Source organism: Rhyacophila brunnea, unplaced genomic scaffold (assembly GCF_057557595.1).
Source record: "Rhyacophila brunnea isolate RB1 unplaced genomic scaffold, BYU_Rbru_1.0 scaffold_107, whole genome shotgun sequence".
NCBI classification, from domain to species: domain Eukaryota; kingdom Metazoa; phylum Arthropoda; class Insecta; order Trichoptera; family Rhyacophilidae; genus Rhyacophila; species Rhyacophila brunnea.
In genome coordinates, this window is record NW_028232760.1 from 721791 (window position 1) to 749065 (window position 27275).

At 26.5% G+C, this 27275-nt stretch overlaps 1 protein-coding gene across 1 annotated transcript; it reads right to left on the minus strand.

Annotated features, from left to right (window-relative positions):
• Window positions 1–421: 421 nt before the first annotated feature.
• LOC147078762 (uncharacterized) lies at window positions 422–24696 on the minus strand. The gene is made up of 4 exons (XM_085956801.1): window positions 23926–24696; window positions 23725–23750; window positions 23326–23383; window positions 422–634 (listed from the first exon to the last, which is right to left on the minus strand). The coding sequence occupies exons 1-4, from the start codon at window positions 24694–24696 to the stop codon at window positions 422–424; spliced, it is 1068 nt and encodes a 355-aa protein (XP_085812927.1).
• Window positions 24697–27275: the final 2579 nt, after the last annotated feature.

Here is a 27275-nt window from a genome sequence, read left to right on the forward strand (position 1 = left end):
GTATTCAAGCAAAGTCTTATCTCCGACTTTAAGACCAGTCAATAGATTTCCATTAGCAAGTTCATCATGATAATATTGAAGTGAAATCATTTTAGTACCAGCCAAAACCAAATCACTTGCCATTTCCTTCAAGAAAACGATAAATTTATCTTGATCAGTAGAATTCACTATTATTTCATAATTTAAATCTTCAAATCGTGTTAATGTAAGGTATAATTTTTGGACTAGAAATGCTCTATTATCTTCAAATATTGTTCTATCGGATTTAATTTCGACAATTTGCATTAATTTCGATTTAAGATCAAAAAATGGATGATAATCATGTGTTTTTTTGATTTTTTCTATCTTCTGTTTCAGTAAGGCGGTCTTGAGGGTTTCAATGGTCTTAGATGGATCAGTAGTCTTCGGTTTTTCCGTAGTCTTAGATGCACCAGTAGTCTTCGGTATTTCTACTGTCTTGCCATTTTCTGCAGTCTTCGGTATTTCTACTGTCTTGCCATTTTCTGCAGTCCTCGGTGTTTCTACTGTCTTGCCATTTTCTGCAGTCCTCGGTGTTTCTACTGTCTTGCCATTTTCTGCAGTCTTCGGTGTTTCTACTGTCTTGCCATTTTCTGCAGTCTTGGGATTGTCGCCTCTAGAAGATGATTTAAAAGAGTCTCTAAAAAAAATAAAAACCCCAAAAGTTAGTAATATTCCAGAGAATAATAATATTCCTTTTTTAGTGTTTTGCGTCTTATTCAACATCTCAAATTCTACTTAAAGGAGGAGGGAGATTTAAAAATTTTAATAAATAAGAAAAATGATAACGCATTTGCAGATGCTAAAAAATTATAGAAAAACCACATGCATAATTATTTTCTGTGTACATTAAAATTTAAGCCTAGACCATTAAATTTTATACCATGTGATTTTAATATGTTTATCTATCAGTTAGAGTCTACCATCATGTACCTTTTTTATTTATATATTCTTAAAATACCACTGCTTTCTCCTTTTTTTTTATTTGAAAAATTCAGTAAAAAGCAAACGATGCTTAAAATTCTAAGAAAATTTTCAACTATTCAACTAAAAAATCATGATAATAAAAAAAAACTTTAATTAAAAGAATCGTTAATTACGATAAAAAGAAAACTTATGCCATATTTTGAGTTCAATTCAAAATGCTGTTAGTTTGCTTCATTAATGCATTGAAATTATATATATTCTTATCTTCACATTTTTAAGTAAATTAGGAAGTGGTTGTATAAGACGCCGAAAACGCGTCCGAACATTGAATTTAGCCTTGTCCCTTCAGCAAAGATATGGAAAAGTGTAGAGTGTATCATAATTAACCAGCGACAGAAGTAGATAGAACCTCATTCCTCTTCCAAATCAATCACCGCCTTGTAAAACAGCCTAATCCACGATGATAAAACTGGCAACGGAAAATCTAAATGACAAAAGCCTGTGTTACATCAATAAGCAAAAGTTACTCTTATTAATAAGCGAACGTCTTAAAAAGAAGATAAATACGGGTAAATAAATAAAAATTAATCAAATTCATTCCAAATTTGAAAAGATTAAATCTTTTAACTGTGTGCATATCGCGAGATTGTAAATATTCAGAAACATAAAGAATTTTCAATCTGATCAATTCTAAATAGAAATCTAAATTTTGATTGAACGATTTGAACTAACTAAATTACATCAAAAACCAATAAATAAATAACAGGCCGATAGCATTCTTGAACATTGATTAAGATGCGTTAATCTATTGGTCATAACAATCAAAACGCAGCTGATATCTTTTTTTTGTTTGCATCTACACTTTTTGTCATTTGTTTGCATCTACACTTTTTGTCATTTGTTTGCATCTACACTTTCTGTCATTTGTTTGCATCTACACTTTCTGTCATTTGTTATATGATTATGTTTATAATTTGTAAGTAATCTAATAATAATAAGAAGTAAAAGCCTACAATAGAGAAATCTACACTTTTTGTAATTTTTTTGATTATTATGTTTATAATTTGTAAGTAATCGAATAATAATAAGAAGTAAAAGCCTACAACAGAGAATCAAACACGAATTAATTCTGATTTTCTTGGTAATATAAAATTTTATTAAAAAAAAGGCACACCTACAACAGAGAAGCAAACACGAATTCAATTATGTATTCTTGGTAGTTAAAAATTGATATTAGATACAAGAAAAAATTACACACAATATAATGATACTTGTCTATAAATTATTATTTTTATCAATAATAACATGTGTTTTGTAATATTCAAATTAAATCTCATTTTTATATCAAATTTAAAGGGAATGTTTTCGCTGGTTTAATTTGTTTTATAATTTTTTGGCGATATTCTGATTTTAATTCCAATTTAAAAAAATAATTCAACCAAAAATACAGAACCATATTGTCATGATTGATAAATAACTATTCAAAAAAATCAATTTATTAATGAATTGATTGGATGTTCATGAGAATGTAAGAAAATTGATTTTAGTTTTAAATATTTCAAATTACGTCATGTTTTAAATCTAAAGGAAATATTAAAATCAATTTTGATTCTATTATCGCAAATTGAAACATATACAAATGTATAGGAATATTAAAATCAATTTCGATTCAAAACCGAAAATTGAAATATACTTGTGTTATCTTTTAAAATAACTATATGTTTTTAAATAAATAAAATACACCTCTTGATTTACATACGTAATAAATATTTTATCAATAGGATTATATTTTGCAATTTCTTTAAATCACACTAGAAATTAAAAAATAAATTGGAATCTTAATTGATAAATTATGTCGTCCCAAATTGATGATAATTGTGTCGTCTAATATTCAGCCTTGGATATTTAGTTGGATTACTGCTGGTCCGAATTCTGTCAACGCAGAGAGTATTAAGAAAATTACAAACGAGTGATTAATACCATCTGCCTAGCAAAGAATACTGCAAGCCCCCTTAAGCCAATCTGACCTTAACGAAAGTATATAGCTCTAAGCATAAACAAGATTGTCGCGCTCAAAAATTGATTGTGGCTTTTAAACGACTTGGATCGATTTACGAACGCGTGTAAAGGTAATAAATCAAGTATTTGTATGATAAGGATGTTTCCTGTAACGGTGACTTGATTGTCGCTGTCAACATCGTTAATATATCTATGTTCATATAATTATTCTATCATAAATATATATTTTAATTTTCCGTATAATTAGATCCATAAAGATATTTTTTGTGTTTCCATAAATACCACTAACAAATAACTTGGTTTGATCAAAAAAATACAAATGTTTTTGGTTTTTACTTTTATAACTATTTCTGTTTATTAATTTATTTGCAATTATAATTTTTTATGCGATAACTTAATAATTTTTATTTTGTTTATTTGTAAAGACCATCTTGCTATTTTTATACTTAATAACAGCAAAAACATCTAATAAACTTATATAGTAGTGAAATCGCCATTGTATTATTTTATTTGTGCATCGATTGGCGTTGGAAATTGTAATCTTTATTAATATCTCTAGGTCATAAGTCTCATATCTAAGCTCAATCGATCATTTGATAGTAGATGAACATGAAATTACAAATACAGTACATCTTCAATAAACTTATATAGTAATGAAAGACATGATTCGCAATAATGTAATATATATTATTTGAATGTCTATATTTTTTAAAAAAATTAAATTTGATAAACCATCATCTACCAAGACATTATATGTGAAATTTAATATTTTCACGCTATTTATCACTTTAACGCTTTTTATTTAGCATAAATTATTATTTTAGATAATGAGTGAAAAAATAGCTCTACTTTTTTTTATTTAAACAATATTAATATTGAAATTAGCTGTAATTAGAAAAAAGTCCCAACAAAAATGAAATATATACTTTATAATTTTAAAACGAGTGAATAAATACAATTATAAGTGAGATCACTTGCTTATTTAGGATTATAGCCATGCACTGTTTTAAAAGATCATTTTGAAAAATTCAAAAAAAAAGTACAAAATAAGCTTTAATATAGAATTAAAGGTGCCGTGCACCAAAATTAGAAAAATTTTATATTTTTATTTTCAAGAAAATTTTAATTAAGAGACTAAACAATCCAAGTATTCACCTCTGAAAAGAAAACACTTTCAATCACACAAAAATTATAATTTTAAAACTAAAAAAAGTAGTTTACAAGATTTACATGTTCATATATTATCAAAAATACAAATTGTACTTACAACTTCTAAATATGTAACATGAACGAAATCAATGGACCTGATAAATATATAATAGCCAATTTCATGCCTTAAATTTCCAGAAAATACATATTTTGTTACAGGTAGGAGGTCTTAAATTTTTAAAGGTTTGCATGTTGAACTATTATACCTAGATATGGTAGAAACTGATAGGTATCAAATATTGTCGTACAATTTGTTGTTTATTTATACAACTTAGAATCTGGTAAATGGGGTAAGATTTCTAGAAATATAGCTTTTAGGTATTCATAAACATCTTTATTGAACTTTCAAATTCATTATACAATGAATGTTCATAGATTAAATTAGCAATATAATGAACATAATTGGTTTTTACAAGTAATATAAGTCCAATTCAAAGAAAAGATTATATTTTAGTATATTTATACGGTATTTTTTTGGAAATTTGTCATTTGAAATTTTAAAGTATATCAAGATATTAATTCATTCTATGGTAGTTAAAACTAATAACATAACAAACCTTAGCTTAAGTATTAAAAAAAGAACCGATAATCTTGCATATATAAAGTCTGATGATAGTTGAAAAGCCATTTAGTTATATAATTTTTTCTAAATATTCGTTTATTATGTAGTTTTTAATTTAATGTTTAGGGTTTTATAGAATTTATCTACAAAAATTGAAATTTGCAAGAATATACAACATTCATAGATATTAGAGCCCCTCAAACATCCATATATATGTTATATTAATATTTAATACATTATGGGAAAAAAAATTTTTCCTTGGGTTTATAGCACCCTAAGATGTGGCTTTAAAAAAATATAATCGATTCTAACAAGTCACTCTGGTGGTAATTGTTTTTGCTTGCTAAATTTTTTACTTATTACTTTAGAAATAATAAAAAAACGAGAATAAATTATGAAAAAAATATAAAAACACTTTGAGCAGAGACAACAAAAGAAATAATATTTATATACTGTTTGGATTAATAGCCCCATAAGTTTTAAAGCGAGTGAACTGCTGTAAGCAAGGTTTCTAGAAAATTTCTCATCATATATTTTCCAATTCACAATAAATCTCACTAAAATATAGTAAAGAGAATTAAGCTATGTCAATGCCTATTACGCGCTGAGAAAATCTTATAGCGCTCCTGAAATCATATTTTATAATTAAACAATAAAAAGTAAGATTTAAAATTAAGATAGCAAAAAGAGCGACTACAATTGATTTGATTGCACTAAATAAATAATATTATGGGTGTTTTAATGCTATTTCGTACGAAAAATACAATTTTAGTTATTTTATATGATTTACTCTGGTTATCGGGTTTCGGGGAGAAGTTAGAGAAATAAACACACAATTTACTGTTAAAAACAATTTCATATTATGCTGAAATGCTAATATTGATTTTATAATTTTAATTGATGTTGAATAATATAAACCATTTGATTTTGGTGTTTTATCATGAAACTATTTGCCATGGTGTTAAGCTTGTGAATAAGGAATTTAATTTTTTTTTAAAAATTGCACTAAATAAACTTACAGTGTATTTTTTCACGGATACTAAAAAGAAGTGAGCAAGGAGGCATTTTGGTAATTATCCGAAACAATTTTTGATTATGATAAACAAAAAAGTTGTCTTTTTTATTATTATATTGGGCTTTAGATTTAAAGATTAGCTTTTTCCCATATAAATATTTATTTTTACCTATGTTCAAAGTTTAGTACTTTTTGACGTATCAAAAAAGGGTGAAATGGATTTTTTATGCGCTGTCAAATTGAGTATCATATTTGTGGCGAACTCAATTGGAGATTAATAATTTCTAATTTTCTATTATTGATTCACACATATCAATATGGTGTCATAATTTGTTCGTCATGATAATATAACAGTAGCTATTGACACAAGAAATCGCACTATATTTCTTAATTTTTTTTAGCCTTTATCATAATTTTGAGACTAATGCTTTCATCTGGTCTAGTTTAATGATCATGAATTTTTGTTTAAATCACATAACCCTACCAAGAAATATGCAATGTTGTTATTTATATCCTATAAAACTATTGAATAATTTATAGATATTTTGCACATATTAATTTATGATAAAATATTTGACGATTTTCATTTTAAATCGCAAAAAAATGCAATACAAAAAAATAAATAGGTAATAATTTTTTTTAAATACTAATTATGTATTTTAAACAAAACTGTTAACTATTTAAAAGCTTTAGTATATACTTGAAATGAAATTAATATGAGTAAAAACACACAATTTATGGCATGATCTAATGTTCTACACACACATGAAAGAAGACAAATTCTAAAACTATTATTATACACAGCAATTGACCATGCAAAAGATGCAAAACCCAAATAAATCTATTATATATAAACAAATACAAAATAATATCATGTGTTAAATCTGATAATAGACTTACATATGCTTTTAAATTTCTCTTCTATGGTCAAAGATTCTTTTATTTGAAGTATTCAAATGTAAAGTCATATAAAAATAGATAAAATCACATTTTTTTCAATTAAACACAATTCAAACATTATTACATGCAATTCAACAGAAAATAAAAATATTACTTTTATTAATACGAGTTCAGTCACATTAAATTTTAGAAAGCTAATATATTTTTTCCATATTCATGGTCCTCCACTTACAGGTAAAACACATTTTTCATGCTAGAAAAAAATTTTATCTGTGGCTATTCAAAGTTTTTATTCTGTGTAAATATGATATTTTTGATTTACCCACTGTTTATCAGCTAAAAATATAATTTTTATTAAATTTATCCTGTATGGTTTTCCATAAATCAATATGATTATATAATTTGAGTCTCTTGTATATAATACTATAAATTTTAACTAAATAATTTACCTGATATTTATCTATTATGCACATCTAGCATATTTCTTTACCCACTGATATCTTTTTAAGAAATTTATAGGCATTATTAAGATAAAGCTCTATAAAAAAACAAAATGAAATCAATTTCTACAGGCTTTTTATAAAAAAATATTTTACAATAATAAAATATCAATATAAAGAAATAAAGATCTTAAATTTGAAAGGCATGAATTCTATCTGAAGTCTGGTTAAAAGAGATTTTTATTTTTTTTATTTAGCATCTAAAGTACATATTTTCAATATTGATTGTTAATTTAACACATTTGATTCTAAAGAACAAACATTTTATACAATTAATTTTTCTATAATATTACTTATATTTAATACATCTGCCAAATATTTATAATCTTAATTTATCTAAGAATTCTTTAGGTAAATAGCACAGTCGCGGAACACGATTTAAGCCCCTTCAAATAAATTCCATGCGTAGAACAAAAAAATTGTAGAAAGTAAACAACCTCGAAATAATTTTTATGAATGTATATAAAATTTAATGGTAAAAAGCACTTTTTTTATTTATTTATTTTGTTTATTTATTGTCATAATGATGACTAATATGATATTTATCATGAATATTTTAGATAACACCTTGTAAATTTGTTCAATTATATGCCTCAATCGGATTTTAACAAAATAGTGAATATATGAAATAAAAAATAGTTCAAAGATAAAACACCTGCAAGTTCTTTTTCCAGTTTCCTGTTTCTAATCTCATAGTTAAGAACTAGTACTAGACAAGTAATGGGTAAAAAAGAAAGTGCTACACTACCAATTGTTTTATATGGGATGATTATCTTTTCATATCCATTTTTGCGAAACATATATATTAAAGTAATTCCGTTGTTCAAAAGAATATTTTGGATTTGTGACGAAATTGTTGCATGGGCAGCCATTTTAAACATTCCACTGTTTGATGCTGCGATTCCCGTTATGATATCCGGTATGCATTTTCCAATACTCAATAGATGTATACAGATAGATTGGTTTGTTATTTCGGCTTTTTTAGACAGAATAATAATTTTCACCATTGTGTTGATTGATAAGATTGTTATATACATGCAACTGGTAAAGAACGAGTACATGTATTCTATTACTGGTAGCTTTCTTGATCTGATTATAAGAAAGAGTGATATACCTAGGAAAGAGCACATTAATATGCAAATGTAAAAAATATAATTTTCCATTATCCCCAGAAAAACCAATTTAATCATTAAAAAGTTAATGACCGGTGAAAAAAGACCCGCAAAAGATCTAGACACGATCTTTTTATTAGCTCTTCTGTGTAATATCGTAAAATCAAAAAATAATTCAATGGGTATTCTTACTAATTTAAGGAGGATATTTTTGATTGTAAAAGTCGTTTTTGGTCTAGCCAAATTTTCCTGGAAATCTGATTCCAATAAAAAATCTAGATTCTCATCGATATTAAGATTGCTATGGTTGATTATCGAAAACTGGCTTCTAGAAGTTTGTATATTATTGATTACATTTTCAGGATGTCTAATATTATTTGGAGTTTCTTGCACGTGTCCGATGATGGAATGTGCGTCATGTGAATCATAAGCATTTATTATATAATAATTCGGCTCTTGATTTACTTGATCTCGCAAAGAATTAATGGTATTATCTACCCCACTATGGGCACTCAAAATATTTTCACTTAAACCAGAATTATTATTGATTATTCTTCCATTCGTAAAATTTCTTTGAGGTGGTAATTGAAGTTCTGACGTTTCATTTATATTCGTTTGTTGATTTAAATTACTACTTATTTGAAAAATATGTTCTTCTGGATCATCTTGTACTTCAATCGAGTCTGTATGCAAAGAAGCTCTGTAATATGAAAATATTAGAAACATTATATAAACAATTATCATGATTAAGCTTATTTCGAAAGTTACCGCACTGAAAATAATTATTCCCAATAAAAAAGAGAATGCACCCAATAATGAGAATATATTTTTGTAAAATGGTTCACTGTCTAAATATAGTTTTCTAGTGCTAAATATTATCACCATGGATAGTGAAATTGTAATTCCAACTATAATAGTTCCCAGTGTTGTGATCAAAAGAAGACCCAGAGCCTCATCATTATTTGGTTCAAGCTCATCTACAATCCAGAAATTAGAAAAAAGATGATGCATAGTATTTCCCATATTTAAAAGAAGAATACTTGAAATACCTGTGCACAATTTGAATCTCTTTGAGATTTTAGAAACAACAGGAACATAGTATATCTTGGCAATATAGAAGCATACTAATAAATTTACAAAACATGAAATCGTGATATATGGTGTGATTAGAATTTCTGGTATCAGCGAATTAGGAAATTTTGTGTTCATTTTTAGAAAAATAAGGGGACACTTATGCATAATGATAGTGTAATTGATTTAAATTAATCATGTAGATTCAATGATAAATAAAATTTTAATTTACTTAAAAATAAACAAATAAAAATTGCCTAGAACTTCAAATTTCGAGATTAAAAACATTGAATTGAATAATTTAAACACCTATGACTTTTATTCTTAATATTTAATAGCGAAGATCTCATTTTTAAACTGGAAATCACTATGAAAAAAAATCATGATGGTAAAACATCAATAGTACATGAGATTTTGCAATTTAGTTTCAATTTCAAATTTATATTTTTTTATTGCAGGACTATGGTTTGTTGTGCCACTTTCTGATATTATGACGGTTCACCCTTTAAATCATATTTTATATCAATCTACATCGTATTAGTCTTCATATTCAACATATTTTATAAATTTAATGGTTTTTAATTGTATTTATACAGACTTCATGTGTTTTATATAGCATAGCTGCCTTTGCAAAATCTAATTTACCTAGAAACCATCGCGTTTCTTTAAGTAAAATTATTAATTTCTGCCTATTCTCTACAATTTTGAATATAAATATATAAAGAATCTATCGAAAATCATATCTCTATAGATACTACGAGTGAAATAATTTTCTATTTTATAACAAAATAAATTAATATGATCATAAACACACTGTTTTTTACGGTATAATAATGGTAAATATAGCTTTTCTATAAATTGCACTCTATTCGTAAAAATATCGATAACTACACAAAGAAATGTATTATTCATTTATAGATATTTGAAACTATGGATTAAAGAGCAAAGGTGTCATATAAGCTAATACTAGTATGTCATGCAAATATAAAGGTAAATTATACCTTATACACATTATGTATTTTACTAAATTTTTATGTAACAACGAATTTTAGTTACTAATTGTTCAAAAAAATCAAAAAGCGGTGATAATTGTAAAATAATACAGAACAATTATATTGAATAGAAAATTAATTTCGCTTCATAGAATCGATGAAATTATTTTATCATAAACTTGGATAGGTTACAGACGAAATAAAAGGATTTTTTGTTTTAGAATCCAAGATCATTCATGGGTTATCTATTTCATGATGGGATAGAGAATTCAAAGATTAAAACTACCAAGAAAACAAATAGACGATCGTATTGACTACGAAATCGTGACATAAATAAATTGTACTTTCAATATTTCATTTATCATGTTGATTGAAAATATTTTATTTTCATGGTTGTAATTTATTTTAATTACATGAGTATTACTTTTTAACACCAACCCAAAAATGATCAATCTATTGAATAATATATTGTGTTGTTCATATAAAAACTAATACCAGAACATATAATTTTTTTTTATAATAACAGAATACCAAAAAAATACATAAAACAAAATAATAATTATAAATTTTCAGTTTAGAGGTATTTTAACGAGAATTATTCATAAAATATTTAATCGAAGAAAATTCTTATATATGCTAATTTTCCTAGTTTCAATTTTTTAAAAATTCAAACTTAAATATATTCTCTGATTTTTACTTACATATCTCAAATAATTACTACAAAATTAAGCATGTGTTTCCTCTACGTCTTATATGTGCTAAGTTTTATTATAATATTGCTTAAAAGCAATATATATAAATTATTGATAAAATTTGCGTCTTTCTTTCGATATGCAAAAAAGATGATGAAAATTAATAAAAAAACGAGCTGCATATTTTATTTTTGCTTTTTTTGTTAGAATCAATATATCTTAAGGTTAGATTTCTTTCAACTCTCTATTGATGAAACTTTTATTCCTGATTTTGAAGCCACATATCATATTTTAATTGTAGAGTACACTATAATTTTTATTTGTTCCTAAAATTAAATTAAAACGACCTGAAAAATTAAATATGTTCTAATTTAAACTAGTTCATGAAACAATTACGTAAAAAAAAGGATATCGAATTCACAAACCAGATCAGTGTTTTATAATCCCTGGGATTTAAAAAACCCCTTTATTATATGTCTCAAAAAAAAAGGATAGGTATTTGAGAAGAACTCGAATAGAACAAATTGGTCGAATGAAAAGCACGTTATGTAAACGAAATATCATCTTAACTGGGCACAAAAGCAAAAAATAAAAATTTGGTGATGGTTATAGCCCATATCAGAGATTAGGTAGGACAGATTAAATTATCTTAAAATGTAAATAAAAAGTAATCTCGGTTCTAAATTGTCAATGAATGCACTTTTTTTAAATTTTTTATTTATTAAACACCAACAAGAATATTAACAAAAAGATCAAGTCATAAATCAAAACTATATAACCAATAAAAAACATTTTTTTATAGAAAAAAAACGAAAAAAAAAAGATTTAAAAAATTTTTACACTTGTATAAAAAACAGGATCTACGATCTTTTAAATAACAGTATAAGAGATTTAGTGTCTTTCAATCGTGAATTGATCAGATATATTGTATATTATAAAGTTTTAGTATTTGTATTATTTGTCTAAAATCTATTCTTAAGCAAAAAAAATAAAATAAAAATTGCGTATTTCTTGGACCTTAACAAGCAAAAAAAGGTCAAAATTAAAATAGCAATTTTTGATAAAATAAATAGTATATAAAAGCTGTAATATTTATAATGCTATACCAGGGGTTTTTGGTTATTTTAGATTTAAAACTCATGTAATTAATATGGAGTTTCTCAAAATTTGCCTTTTACATATTTCAAAAGGACAAAATACTAGAATTTGACCAACTCAAATATGTAAGCCACTTTATAGAAATTTGATTTCCACAAGTAGAATTTTAAGAACTTCAATTAATTCATATATTTATAAACAAAAATAAACATTGTATTCTATAGATTAGCTACATTTGTGTATCTTTATGTCCATTAAAAACAGTTTATAGCCTTTTTTGTTGTAAATATAAACTTTTAGGTATTTGAAATCTATGCAGGCGTTTAATAGATCATTATTCTTACACTATTTGTTGTTTCAATGTATTACATAGGATTTAAATTTGCATATGGTCATATCTGTAAACACCATAAAAATTATGTAAATTATAATATATAATAGAAATGGTGCACCTTGTTTTCGAGCAAATGTTTATCTAAATAAAAAACGCTGTTTTTTTATATTAATCAATAGAATAGTTAAAAAAAAAGCAAAATCATTTGTATGCAAATTATTTTATTTTTGTACATTTAAAAATTTTTAAGTAGAATAATGATAGCTCAAGTTCTTTTATTAAAACAACAAAAAATGCTTAAAAAGCAAAAAAAAAGCTAAAAAACAATTTTAACAGTACAAATTTATATAATGCTATATTCGGATACTTCAGAATCGTATTTCATATATGAATAACTAATTGATAATCTTTGAAAATAAAAAAAATAAACTTTCAATAATAATAAAAATCGGAAATAATTTTAATTTATGCTATTTATTTGTTACATCTGATATAACAAACGCTTTTTTACAGTATAAAGCCGAAAAAATATAACCATATAAAATAATTAATGTGAATTTCAAAATATCTTATATTCTATCAATTCAAAAATAACTACTTATTAACATATATACGTTAAGAAATACAACAAAATCACATTAGTTTGTGATGATAGTTACATATAAAGCCATAAAATATTTTAACTATTATGTAGCAAACCTTTCACCATATTTATATGATATATCTACAAGTTGAATATATTATTTATACATAATAGAGCTTTACCAGTGATAATATTTACCTGCTGATTTTATTTTCAATGACAAACATTGATTAAAAATCGAAAATGTTTAAAGGACTAATATGATGTTTCCATATTTTTTTTCTCATATAATATTTCTCCATGGTATTCTGATTATAGCACATCTTTGTATAAATATTTGACCCCATAAAGCTGTGGATATCGAAAATAGTGGTCTGTGAAAGCAAGCATTAGGCTTAGTATATTAGTTTTACTAAATTTGCGAATAGAAAATCTCTATTGTAAATAAAAAATATTTAACAAATTTAATCTTAAATTATATAATTTTTTCGCACCTGTTGCATTATTGATATCTTAATTTAATAGCGTAAAAAATTAAAAATTTACATGCAATTTTTTGCATGTAAATCGATGATTTTGGGATTCTTAGACTGGATAAGAATATATTCCCTATACAGTAACATATAAAATGTGCACTTATATAACTATTTTATATAAAAAAAATCATGTAATCTTTAATTTTTATCATGAAATATATGTTTGACTCAACTTACTGTCTTATTTTATCATATAATATATAAGCACAATTGTTAAAAAAATAGTAATTACCAAAATAAAAAACTATTTTTATGTTAAATGAATTAGTTACTATCACATTAATGTATTTGTGCAACTCACGGATATATTCTTTCTTATTATGAACTCCCTGCACATATCCATATAAATATTATGACAGCAAAAAATTTTATATCATTATTTAAACTGACTTCCATAAAATAATATATTTCATACGAAATGAAAAACAAGAACCGTGATTTCTTGCATTTATTTTACGACATTAATGTACCAAATACGTATAATATTCAGCGTTATAATTTTTCAATCCATATTTAGAAGACTACTAATTTTAAGCCCATGAACATTCCATTACCCTTTTGCTTCTAGCAGTCTAGATGTTATTTTTTCGTATTGTTATCTGAAACGAACTAGCATAAAATAACTAATGAAGACTTTATGCTTTACAATAGACTCTTATAAACAATGAAATTTGAAAAAATACATTTTTTGATTTTATTTTCTATTTTTCGCACATAATAAATTTATCTCTTGATCTATTTAAAAGTACAAAATCACAATTTAATAATTTGCAAAAGTACTTTGATCAAATATACATGCATTAGAATTGGGTAATTCTGTGACTAATTAAGGCGTTAGAACAGTTTGAAATTTGGTTTTATGTACTGGCACATCTAATGATATTTATATATTTGTACAAATAGTCTGGGCTATTTTAGTCATATACTAGAGGATAAAAAGACATTATTATACCAAATAAAGTCGAATTATTACATAAAGGATTTTTTATTATACAGAAAATACTTTGAAAGGCACATATTTTCATGCCAATTTACATAAATAGAGCATCAATGAAGATAGATTATGGTAAAGTTTTAAAGATGCATTAAGTTGTTGGGTAATGTTCCCAATAGGCTTTCTATGTCTCAGCAGATTTCACAATAAAAATAAAAAACTTAAACAGCAAATAAATATATTTTATATAGCGCAAAAAATATAATAATTCTTATTATCCCGAGTCATTTTTGTATTTATTATCTTTTTTTATACAATAAAAGCATATTTTTGTATTTGGTGACTAATATTCACGAAATTTATTACAATAATAAGTCATAAAACAATAATCACATCTAATGATCCCGCAAAAAAAAACATAAAAACTATTCATACTAGCAAGAGATACCAATGTTATATAAATTTCCGAAATTATCCACATGTCAAGCAAATATTACTCAACAAATAAAATCTTAAATAAGAAATATATTTTAAGAGTTTTATAGCCTAATATTTAGGCTGAATAACGAATATCCACTGCTGTATAAAATCAAATTAAACGTAAGAAAAATGAAAAATGGTTATTGATATCAAACAAAAACATTATAAATTTGAATGATCGATTCTATACAGAAGCAAGCACAAAAATATGATATAATAACCACTGAGAGTAATTATTATATATTTTATAAATGATAAATATTGATTCTATAAATTCAACTAAAAAGTGAATTTCATCTTTCGAGTTAATTTTAAGGTTAACCGGGTGATTGGAACAAATACTATGTTGGATTAAAGTCGTTTCTGGTTCTAAATTTCAATTAGAGAGATAAATTAAAAAAGAATCAAATTTTGAAATAGTATCGCTACACCAAAAAAAAATATTTGATTTTTATTTGTCCTTTAAATTTATAGAAATGCTTATACCATTTTTTGATTTGAAGAAATCAAATTTAACCTGTAAAAACTAGAACTTTTTATCACAAAAATTGATTATTTTGAATAGTACATCATATAAAACTAAATCTTCATTATATTTTTGATTTTCTTTTAAAAGATGACTGCCATAGACATTTTCTAAATACGAATCATATAAGATAAGATTAACTGGAATATCATAAATAATAAGACATCAAAATTTCCTATGATTAAGCTCGGATAACTAAAAGTGGTATAAATAAAAACATTTTTGCATGTATTGAAATCATAATTTTAATAAAAATAAATTGGGGAGCCTTGAAAATGATTGCATCAAGATAACATCATTTGCTTTTGAAAAAAAGATTTACAATTACAGAATCAGAGTAATGTATTGCGATATAATCTGGTTGGCTCATAAAAAATACACTATGATTTATATCAATGATTTGGCAAATACAGCTGAAACTGAGGCGTGTGGATCTTATAAATACCAGAGTAATATACTTTATTGATAAACTTTTGAAGGGGAAGGTATTCAGAGGAAGATTTTTTTGTTTAAACGGAAAGAAGTATTATAGGCTATTACAAGATACTTGAATATACATAAGTAACAAAGGTAGAAAATACATGAAAATATATTAATTATACTTGAGCAAAGATTAATATGGTATGTTTATCTAGATGTCTTGACTTTTGCTTGCTCTAAATAATATATTTAAACCACACCCAATATTAAATTCAATTAATTATCTATAACAAAAGTAATGATTGGCTTCTGAATGTTGTGATTTAAATTATAATGGATGAAGGGTAATAAAATAAAATTTCCACATAAATAAGTTTATTTTGTGACTGTGATTTATTTATTTACGACTATGTTTTGTTTGCACAGCTTGTATTTATTCATTAAAACGTATTTTTGCTGTATAGAAATATTCGCTCGATGTTTCTTTGCTTATTTTCAACTTTGCAACTTTTTATCATTTCTGTTCCCCTTTAAGACACATATATGTAATTTTTCCCACAAAAATATTTTTCTGATTCTGTTAGCTTTTATATTTCCTTTTAGTGCTTAGAATATTTTTTAAGCACACGTCTTTGTGGTCAATGCCTCATTGTATTATTGTTGTTCGGCATTTGTGAATTGGATAAAATCCATTTCTACAAATCAAGTAAACCGCTTTTATTTTTCAATGCTATAATACGGAATTTAGAGAGTTCAAAAAGAATAAACTGCGATCGAAATATTTCTGATTATCTTTGTTATCTTTAATCTCCTTTTTATCATTATTTTCCCCTTTCGATTCTAAATTTTCTCTATAAATCTCAAATATCTCAATCCCATTAAAAAGCCACAAGATGAAAATATCAAAGCACAATTTTGGCGTGAATCGCTCATGTATTTATTTACTTTCTACTATAACTATTTATTATATAATTAGAATCATAATACCTGCCCGCCCTTTGAGTTTAACGAATCGCAAAATATCAGAGCATGAAATGACTTATGAAATAAATAAGAGGATAAAAGAAATCACGCCAACACCACAAAATCACGAAAAAAAATCACAAATCTTAAGCGAACTGGAAATAAAATCAAAAAAGACACCATCACCAAAACAAGCTTATCTGATATCTAGGTTGTACTATACATGCCATGACGATCGGGAATTTGCATATTACGTGCTTACTATGGATACAAACGATCCATTAATTTATTTTCTTAAGGAGTTTCTCAGTCATATAATTTATGCCGAAGAAAAAACAATTGAGTTACAAGATTATCACGATGAGCTTATAAATGGAGATACTTTGAAAAATCTTTATATTGGCAGCGAAAAATTCTTGGAGCTCGTAAAAGAGAATAATTCTAATGTTGGCTTCATTGAAGAGCTACTAGCAAATGAGTTCATACGATCCATTAGATTACATTTTCAGAAAATCCCGGTAGTATATTTACCAGATGGTTACATGAACAAAATCGAATCACTTATGTCTAGACGCAGTGAATAGGATGAAAATTCTGATTCTTCTAACATTACTCATCCTACAACATAATGTCCCATATGCAATAAATATCGTAAAAAAATGAATCATATAAACTACTAAGTTCATTATCTAATTAAATCTACTGCGGAAAATTCTTATTTTTAATACATGTCACGTACACAATTAAAACCAAAGATAAAATACTTCAATGAACAAATTTTATTAATTTTAAAAAAATTTTATAATAATTAAATTTTGAGATAATGTAAAAAAAACGATATTTTAAACTCCAAACAAATGTAAATTTTATTCTAAAGAACTTGCCTAATTTGCAGCCATGGTAGCTATAGGCGTCTTTCCTCTCCGCTTTATTATTTTGCAATAGTGTAAATATATTATTGACATAAACCGAGTTTAATAAAAGATGTGGCTTTTTTTGCATCATATGTGACCTTTTGTGTTATTACACAGACATCTCAAAAATTTTCAGCATTATAAACCAAATGCACAAATATCTTGTTTTCAAAATAGAAATAATCAAGATATGGGTCGTTCATTTTTTTTCTGAAATATTACATGACGGTGTTGTATTTACGTTGCTTAAACTACGGTTAATTTCAAATGTTTTTTATATTCAATTATAAAACGTAGGCATGAATCAAAAAAAAGAAAATTTATTTGATGATGCTGGTTGGAATGTTTAAATTAAATTCAAAAACGTGCTAGCATTTTTGCGGTTCTTTTAATTTCAGCATAGAGGCTTCGATTCGAATGAAAGTAGCCACATAAATTAATTAAAGGTGAATAAACCGCCACAAATTGCGATATAATTTCAGAATCATAGGGTTTTTTTTGTACGTAATTAATACCATTAAAATAACTGTGAACACCCAATTTCGCAATAAAATTGGGAATGGGTTTAACGAGTTTTTTTGTATTTCATGGACTCGGTCTGGTTGAATTTTTGTTAATTTGTGTATTTATATGCCAAAAGTTGTATTTACTTTTAGAATAAGTAAAATTTTGCACGCTTTTGATTTTCTATACAATATATTATTTTTACTTTCAAAAAGTTTAAGAACCCAATAAATATTTTTATTATCAATTAAGCAATATTATAACAATTAAAGGATTATTCATTCTAAACCGAATCTAATATTTAGTTATTAGATTCTTAGAGGTCACAAATTAGAAAATATCGACGATCACTATAACAGTTACATTCCTTATGCTTTTTCGTGATTCACAGAAAATAGTCATTCATGAAGGATAAATTCACTATAAATGTTATATAATAGAAATGAAATGATAATATTTTTTTTGTGCATTCTAGATTTATTAAAATAATTTGGAATTCATGGTGTTTTCCATACTTAACATAAAAAGAGAAAAGTTGATTTAAAATATAATATGGTTAAAACACCTTTTATAGGTATAAATGTAAACAGCCAATATTCTTTACCTAAAGAGTTATCGAAACATTGACTATAATAATATAAAACATAGCACCTGATATCAAGAATAAATTTACCATATTTTCTTTAAATTATTTTATTCTACGTATGTATATGTTGGGGTGTATTTTTTTCTGGTTTATGAATTCTTATCAACACTGGGTAATTAACTAACAACATAAAAAAATGCCAATTTTTATAGTAATTTAAAGCAAAAACATAAATTAGTCTAAATCTTATTTTAGAAATAAGAAAATGTTGAATGAATATGCTTTTATTGTTTTTGAACGCAGCTAAGTTTACCAATGGCTTTAAAAGCTACAAAAATAGTTTTTGTGATTATAACTATAGGTATATGAACTATGGTGAGATAAATACAAATCTATCATATCTATTAGAAAAGATACATGGTTGTGCAAATTCAAAGATTACACCTAGGTATTGTCAAAATTTGTATTCTTTTCTTCCAATAGACGCCTACAAAAGAATATTTGCGAATTTTTTGAAATAAATTAAAGATCCGCTGATTAACAAGTAAGGTAAAGAAACAAATAATATTACTTTATAGCAAGAAAACAGTGGGTATGGGTGTTCTTGAATACATTATTTAAGATGATGGGACAATGCAAAAATATAAGATTAAGTTTCATTGAGGATATGTCCAATATATCAGACCTTAGCTTTAATTATTATGGCCACAAGAGAATTCTTAAGCAAAATATTTGCTATATTCGTTCCGAATAGAATTAAATAAACCCTAAAGAATGCCATTTAGAGGGTGATCGATAATATATGCAGATGGATGAAAATCTTATTATTATAATACGTAAAATAAGTATATACACCATATGTTTGCAACTATCTATAATTTATTACATCCTGATTCACATTTTATGCTCAAAATAAAAAGTCTTAAACAAAAAGCGATGTTCGGAATTAAAAAGGAAAAGGTTTGCTGAAAAAAAGCTTAACGACAATAGTTGAAGGCATGGGTGTTTTTTTGACAATAATAAATATAAAGAGATTTAGCTGTACCAGACTTAATTAAAATCAAGAATAAACTCTTATTGATTTATATAAATATAATATTGATGCCATATTGATTTTCTAAAATTTTAACAAAATAATATATCATATTGATTTTGGATCTTTGTTAAAGAAATGATCGGATAAGGAAAGTTTTAGCAAAAAAATCAATTTACTACCATCCAGCAAATAAATAAATATTATATTTTAAAAGATAAGAACTTGTGAAAGGACTATCGAGTATTTAAATTTTATCGGGGAAATGGTTATATCTAAATAAGACACTTTTCACCGGTAAAGAAATTTCAATAGGCAGAGCTGCTATATACAAAATAAAAGTGGTGAATAAGGTGCACTTATCATCAAAAACGTAAACATAAATGCCAATTATGACTTAGACAATCTATTGGGTTGAAGCAGAGAGAAATTTTATATGTAAAATAAAAGGTAAACATCCACATAAAAACTTTCCAGCATCCAATAAAAAATTGATAATTAACATAGCCGGATATTCAATCTGGCTTAAAATGTGAAACGCTAAGCCAAAATAAGGAGAAAGAACTGTTTTATGCTGGATATAAATATGTTCTTTGGAGAAAATCAAAATAATAACACTTTGGAGAAGCATATAAAAAAGTAGACCACCTAAAAAGAAGATGTAAAAAAATACTTGGCTTGGCTATACATGTGGCGTGACGAAGTTCCGAGATACCAGCAATTATCTGCTCAATTAAATAAGAGTTTTAAAAATCGAGTAAAAAATTAAAAAACACTGATAAAAGAATATATAGAACAGGAAATAAAGGTTTATACATAAATACAACGGATAAAAAATTTATACTTAAGAGATCTGCCATATTCGCCTACAATAAGAAGAAAAACTTGTTACTGATAATTGGGAAAACGAGTATTGATAATCTGACCAATGATGTAAATAAGAAAATACGATCTACTTGAAAATTAACTCTTTCTTATTTAAAAATGTAGAACTCGAATAATGCAGTACATAATAACTTGATGGGAGGTTGAAAAATATCATAAGTTGTATATTTAGGAGTTGGGAATGTCAACTGAAGCAGAAGCGAACTTATAAACAAAGAGATTATGTAATAAACAGTAACTAATAAGTCTTGTGAGAAGAAGATGCATCGAATAAGATTGACCAGATGACTCAATGGAAATAATATCAGCGCAATCTGTTCTATATAGCCATCATAAGTTTTGCATGAATAATTATAAAAAGTTAAAAATCCAATTGGCGCATAATTAAAATCAAAACAACTACGACCTTAAAGTAACAGATTCAATAAAATTCAATCGAATATTTTTTAGTATGTTAATTATTTTTTATATTTAAATTGTTATTAACTAAGTTTAGGGTGGTATGGTTGAGTGGTTTACAAGTCGGACCCCAGTGTGATGGGTCGAAGGTTCCACCCACCCACTTATTTCCGAAACGAATGTAACCTAAAGAAAAATACCAAAGGGGGCGGCCAATGAATAATAAAAAAAACCAAAAAACACTGACAAGCCATGAGAAATAGGTGGTTGCTGTGTAAGTCGTTGAACCTTGCCTATAGTATGGAAAAAGATCCCACACCTTTTAGCAAGGATATAGGCAGAGTAGAGTGTGGTTGTAGCTTGTATACCTTAGCGATAAACAGTAGACAGAATCTCATTCCCTCCACATAATGACTGCCTCCTATGAAAAAGGACCTAATCCACGGCAATTACGCGTGAAAAGAAGTGAAGGGGGAGTCCCACAGAGATACGCAGGAGTTAAGCAATAGTTCCTATTAATATAAAGCGAACTTCCTAAAAAGTAATAGAAGTAAAACATAAATAAATAAAGTAAATTCGATTAGTATTTTAAAAATCACTAAGTTTAACCATTTTATCATGTTTTTATTTAATTTGTTTATTTTCGGCTGGCCTCGGGTATTTCAGATTTTTTATAGAGATTAATTTTCTCACAGGCCAAGGTTATATAAAATTGTTTCAAAAGTGGGCCTATATTATCCAAAAATATCTCTTTATTCTTTTTGAATTTCAACAACTCTGTTTCAAATTTTTTACAATCAGAATCTTTATCGCCTTTCGATTCATAAAAAATATATTTTGTGCCTGTTTTCTTGACTATTGGGTTGATGATAAATGCGTGGCTTTCACAATCAATCATATATTTAGGTATTGAAAGTCCCTGCTCACTCAGATAATGATAAAATTGTTGCAAAAATTTTGTGCGAGGCTCAATCTTGAAAAACTTTGTAAACAATTCTTCATTCTTGCTTTCTGTCTTGTCCTGTGCAGAAATCAACGCATTGATTTCTTTATAATCGTCAACGGAAATCAACGCATCTTTGTAATCCAAAAAAACCCCTTGTGTGCATTTATCATTAACTATAAAAAAATCATATTTGTGTTTAAAATACGTATTATTATCGATCCATTGTGAACCATCATGTTCTGTAATTTCTACTTCAGCTATTTTAGCTAATATTAACTGTACCCTCTCGTTTTGACATTCAGAAATTATTTTAGAAATGGTTCCTTTGTTAGCGTAGTATCCGTTTTTCTTTTTCGGTTTTAAACAATAAAATAATTTACTGTTCAGCTGTTCGAATATCTCTGGTTCACTAATGATTTGTTGCATAAGCTCTATTGCTTCAAGTTTTTCATTCAATTCTTTACTTTCTAATACCTCATCGTCAAAATTGAAATTTTCAGAGTCATTTCTTTTTAATACAGAAGGTTTATCATTACTTAAAAAGTTTCTTAATTTCTCTATTTGATCAGTGGAAATTTTTATTTCGCTTGGTATAAAGTCGAGTTCCCTTGCAGCAAAATAATCTTCTTCTTTCATTCCAATATTTTTAACTGTGCTTTTAATAATCTTTGAAGACATCGGAACGTTCAAAATTGTTTTTTTTTCTTTCGAGATTGTTTTCTTATCGGCAGCAAGTATTATTTTTTGTTCTTTAAAAATTATATCTACGATCCTCTTGCATAAAATTTTCTCATTGGGTATATTTACATTCGATCCGTTTTTCAATTTTTCTAGCCGTTTTTTTTCTAGTTGTTTCTTTACTAGTTCTTTCGCTTCCTCTTCTAATTCTTTAGCTTTTTCTGCTACTTCTTTAGCTTCCTTTTCTATTTTCGTATTTTGTAATTGTGATGCATACTCTTTTAATTCATTTACCTTCGTTCTTAGAAAGGCTATTTCAACTATCAACTGCTCTATTGTTTCTTGTGGTAGTATTTCTTGTTCTTCTGCTCTAATTACGTTTTTTAATTCTTCGAATTCCAGCTTTAGTTGCTCTAAATTTCTAATTATAACTTTTTTAAATTCCGCAACCTCGCTTAAACCCCTTTTCAATTTTTCTAATCGATTTGCTTCCTCTTCTAATTCTTTAGCTTTCTCTTCTACTTCTTTAGCTTCCTTTTCTATTTTCGTATTTTGTAATTGTGATGCATTCTCTTTTAATTCATTTAACTTCGTTCTTAGAAAGGCTATATCAACCATTGCCTTCTCTATTATTTCTTGTGGTAGTATTTCTTGTTCTTCTGCTCTAATTACGTTTTTTAATCTTTCGAATTCCAGCTTTAGTTGCTCTAAATTTCTAATTATATCTTTTTTAAATTCCGCAACCTCGCTTAAACCCCTTTTCAATTTTTCTAATCGATTTGCTTCCTCTTCTAATTCTTTACCTTTAGCTTCCTCTTCTAATTTTTGTTTCACTTTTACTAAAAATTCGAGATCAAGTATTGACTGTTCTATTATATCCGGTTCTATTGTTTTTTGATCTGGTCTTGTTCCGTCTTGGTTTTCATGTTCTATTCTTTCCCCTTCTTCTTCAATTAACTTCTTAAATCGTTCATTTTTTAGATTTAACATTTGATATTTGTTAAGTTTCGCTTCCTCGCTTGATCTTCCACTTTCTAATTTTTCTTTTCGTTCCTGTTCGTCTTGATTTGATGGCTCTTCAATATTCGCCTTTTGTAGTTGCTTCGCTTCCGCTTCTAGTTGCATTGCTTTTAGTTTTAGCTGTTTCGCTTCCTCTTCTATATTCGCCTTTTGTAGTTGCTTCGCTTCTTCTTCCAATCTATTCGCTTCTTCTTCTAGTACTTTCAGTTCTACCATTGCCAGTTCTAGTATGCTTTGTTGCATTCGTTTCTGTTGCAATGATTTTGTTTCCTTCTTCATTTCCTGTTCTAGCCGTTGAATATAACCTTTTAGATGACAAAGTTCCTGCTCACTTGCTTGTTGCTCTTTTTTCTGTCGCTCACTTGCTTGTTGCTCTTTTTTCTGTCGCTCACTTTCCAGTTGCTCACTTTCCAGTTGCTCTTTTTCTAGTCGTTCTTTTTCTAGTCGTTCTTTTTCTGGTCGCTCTCTTTCTGGTCGCTCTCTTTCTGGTCGTTCTTTTTCTTGTTGCTCTTTTCTTAGTTGCTCTTTTCTTAGTTGCTCTTTTCTTAGTCGCTCTCTTTCTGGTCGTTCTTTTTCTTGTTGCTCTTTTCTTAGTTGCTCTTTTCTTAGTTGCTCTTTTCTTAGTTGCTCTTTTCTTAGTTGCTCTTTTTCCAGTTGCTCTTTTTCCAGTTGCTCTTTTTCTTGTTGCTCTTTTCTTAGTTGCTCTTTTCTTAGTTGCTCTTTTCTTAGTCGCTCTTTTTCCAGTTGCTCTTTTTCCAGTGGCTCTTTTTCTAGTCTTTCTTTTTCTAGTCTTTCTTTTTCTTGTTTCTCTTTTTGCAGTTTTGAATCTTCAGCGTTCATTTCGATTTTCGAACTGTCGCTTGGGGTAAGATTTGACTCATTCGTAGGCGTATTTTTTGATCCATCTTTTACGTTTCTTTTTTTATATATGCAAGCTCCAGTTAGAAAAACAAATGCTATAAACATACCAATGATTGTGCAACTTTTGGGATGATTTTTTATAAATTTTAGATTCATGATTGGATGGGTAAATTTATTATTTATTTAAAGTAGATTTAATCATTATTTCTTTATAACAACCAATTACATTTCCAGATGACTAAAATAGAAAATTTAAAAATCAGATTATATTCAATAAAATATACATCGAATTTTGAATTACTGCTAAAGAATTTTCAAAAATTATGGTGTCTTATAAATATCATTTTCTATTTTTGTTAAAATTTCAAATATTTGAACTTTAAGTTGATTTTTTTATTGATCGATTGAATTCTTAATTATTTTTGGTCTTTTCCATGATTTTCGTGATGTTCTTAATTATGAATATAATTTTATTGAAAATACATCTTTGGAGAATTTTCATACCAAACAATTTTTCTAAAACTTTTATGGTTCAATTATGTCACACTAAAAATAATGCTCTTTTAATTCAGAATTCTTCCAGGAGTATAAAGATGATCCGTAATGATCTATTTTATAAAAAATGATTATCTAACGATTGCTCAAATTTTAATCATTATCGAGTGCTGAGATCTTCAATATAAGACTAAAGACGCGTATTGATCAGTAATGATCTATTTTATAAAAAATGATTATCTAACGATTGCTCAAATTTTAATCATTATCGAAAGCGGAGATCTTCAATCTAAGACTAAAGACGCATATTCTTCATATTTTTTTTGTAATAGTGTACAATAAAATCAAAAATTGTAATAAGAATAATAAATCGCTATAAAAACTATGAATCGCATTCATTATATATATTATTCATATAATTTTAAATTAATCTTTTTGAGGCTCGTTTATACTATTTACAGTGAGTATATGTGTCAAACATAAAAACCCATCATTGATGAGAAGTGATCAGTGGCAAGCTATATAAAAATATTCTTTAAATCTATCATTTATATGGTAAATATCATATCCTTTTCAATATATTAGAGCTGTTTACAACCAAATGTCGACTTTTATAAATTTTGGAATATTTGTAAAGTGTATTATAAATTTGATATATTTTATAAGTGCGTTAAAAAATTGATTTTTAATCAAAAAATATTAACGTTGTTAATCATTTCAATCGGACCACCGCTACGGTAAACAAACCCATCATACAAATACCGGCTTATATTTCTTACACTTCCTTTCTTAAATAGATTCAGCTATTTCAACGCCTATATCAAGTGTATGTGAATAGCCGAAAGCTTTCTCTTACTGTGGGCCGGTCTAAAAGTTTTTTTTGTATCCTCGACGATAAACAGCATTAATTATCTGCTTGGTAATTTTCGTTTCCCTTGCGTGTGAAAGATTCAAATCTTAAATCAAATAAATTTGAGGATGATGTTAAATATTCGCACACTCAACCAACGCCACTATCATTCTTAATAAATAATAAATTCGCCTGTGGCAAAATTTTTGTTTTCTTAAAAGTCTTTAAATGATACTTATTTAAACTTTTAAATCTTTTCAACGTTTCTCAATATATCTTATTTATTCAAGAATTATTAATTTAACTGCTAATAGCAACCCATTCGTTTGTGTAGGCGTAGGTATCGATTTTTATTGATATTCATAAGAATCTGAATATATGAAATATGGTGTTTTCAACTCTCTCGTACAATTTTATGATTCATAATACTATTTAATATCTAAATTTAAGTTGATCATGGCTAAACATCATATTTTCTACATTACTTAGACTATCGATACATATTATTCCTATTTCTATTAATATTATAAAGTTTAAATTTTATTTACAAAAAAAAATCTACCCGGTCATATTATGATTAAATGTCTTTTCATACTACCTAATTCATCACAGCTTGTTGTTTTTCATCTTTAAGAATCATAATACTTATAATTTGAAAGTATCTACGGTTTAATATTATTTAAATAGTATTTATCAAGGATTTTATCGATGTTATATAAAATGCTGATATAATAGTGTGAATTCAATTGTATTTATGTCTGGTTCTATTTTTATAATTTCTACCTTTATTCTTATTATAAACCTTATAACCAATCTCAAATATATCACATGTTTCATATATCCATTTCTTTGTTAATAATATTTTTTTTGGAAAACACATATTAAAGTTTGAAAGATTACGCCCCAATTTTAATTAAATAATCCGCTCTTTTTATGGCATTAAAGTTTCTTCTGCAATAAAAACATATGCATACACCTTTTTACCATTAATAATATTTTTAATTTATGTTTATTCGGTAATTCAAATACGATTTGGCTATTTGTTGGGCGGTATATATAATTTCAAAGGCATAATAATATTAATATGATTTTATTTTAAATTTTTACATTTTTTCTTCAGGATGACGTAATTGATTTCCCGTAGTCATATCATATCTATACTCTTGGCTATATACTCTTCTCTTTTATCCTCCCGATACCTCTTATCTCCTCA

What these genes read in the sequence shown, in the direction of transcription:
- LOC147078762 (XM_085956801.1), bottom strand. Translation starts at nt 24,696, where the DNA reads ATGAACGCTGAAGATTCAAAACTGCAAAAAGAGAAACAAGAAAAAGAA. An exon ending in AAGCGAAGCAACTACAAAAG is followed by an intron (nt 23,751 to 23,925) that starts GCGAATATTGAA and finishes ATGAAAACCAAG; the next exon opens with ACGGAACAAGACCAGATCAA. An exon ending in CAAGACCAGATCAAAAAACA is followed by an intron (nt 23,384 to 23,724) that starts ATAGAACCGGAT and finishes ATTACAAAATAC; the next exon opens with GAAAATAGAAAAGGAAGCTA.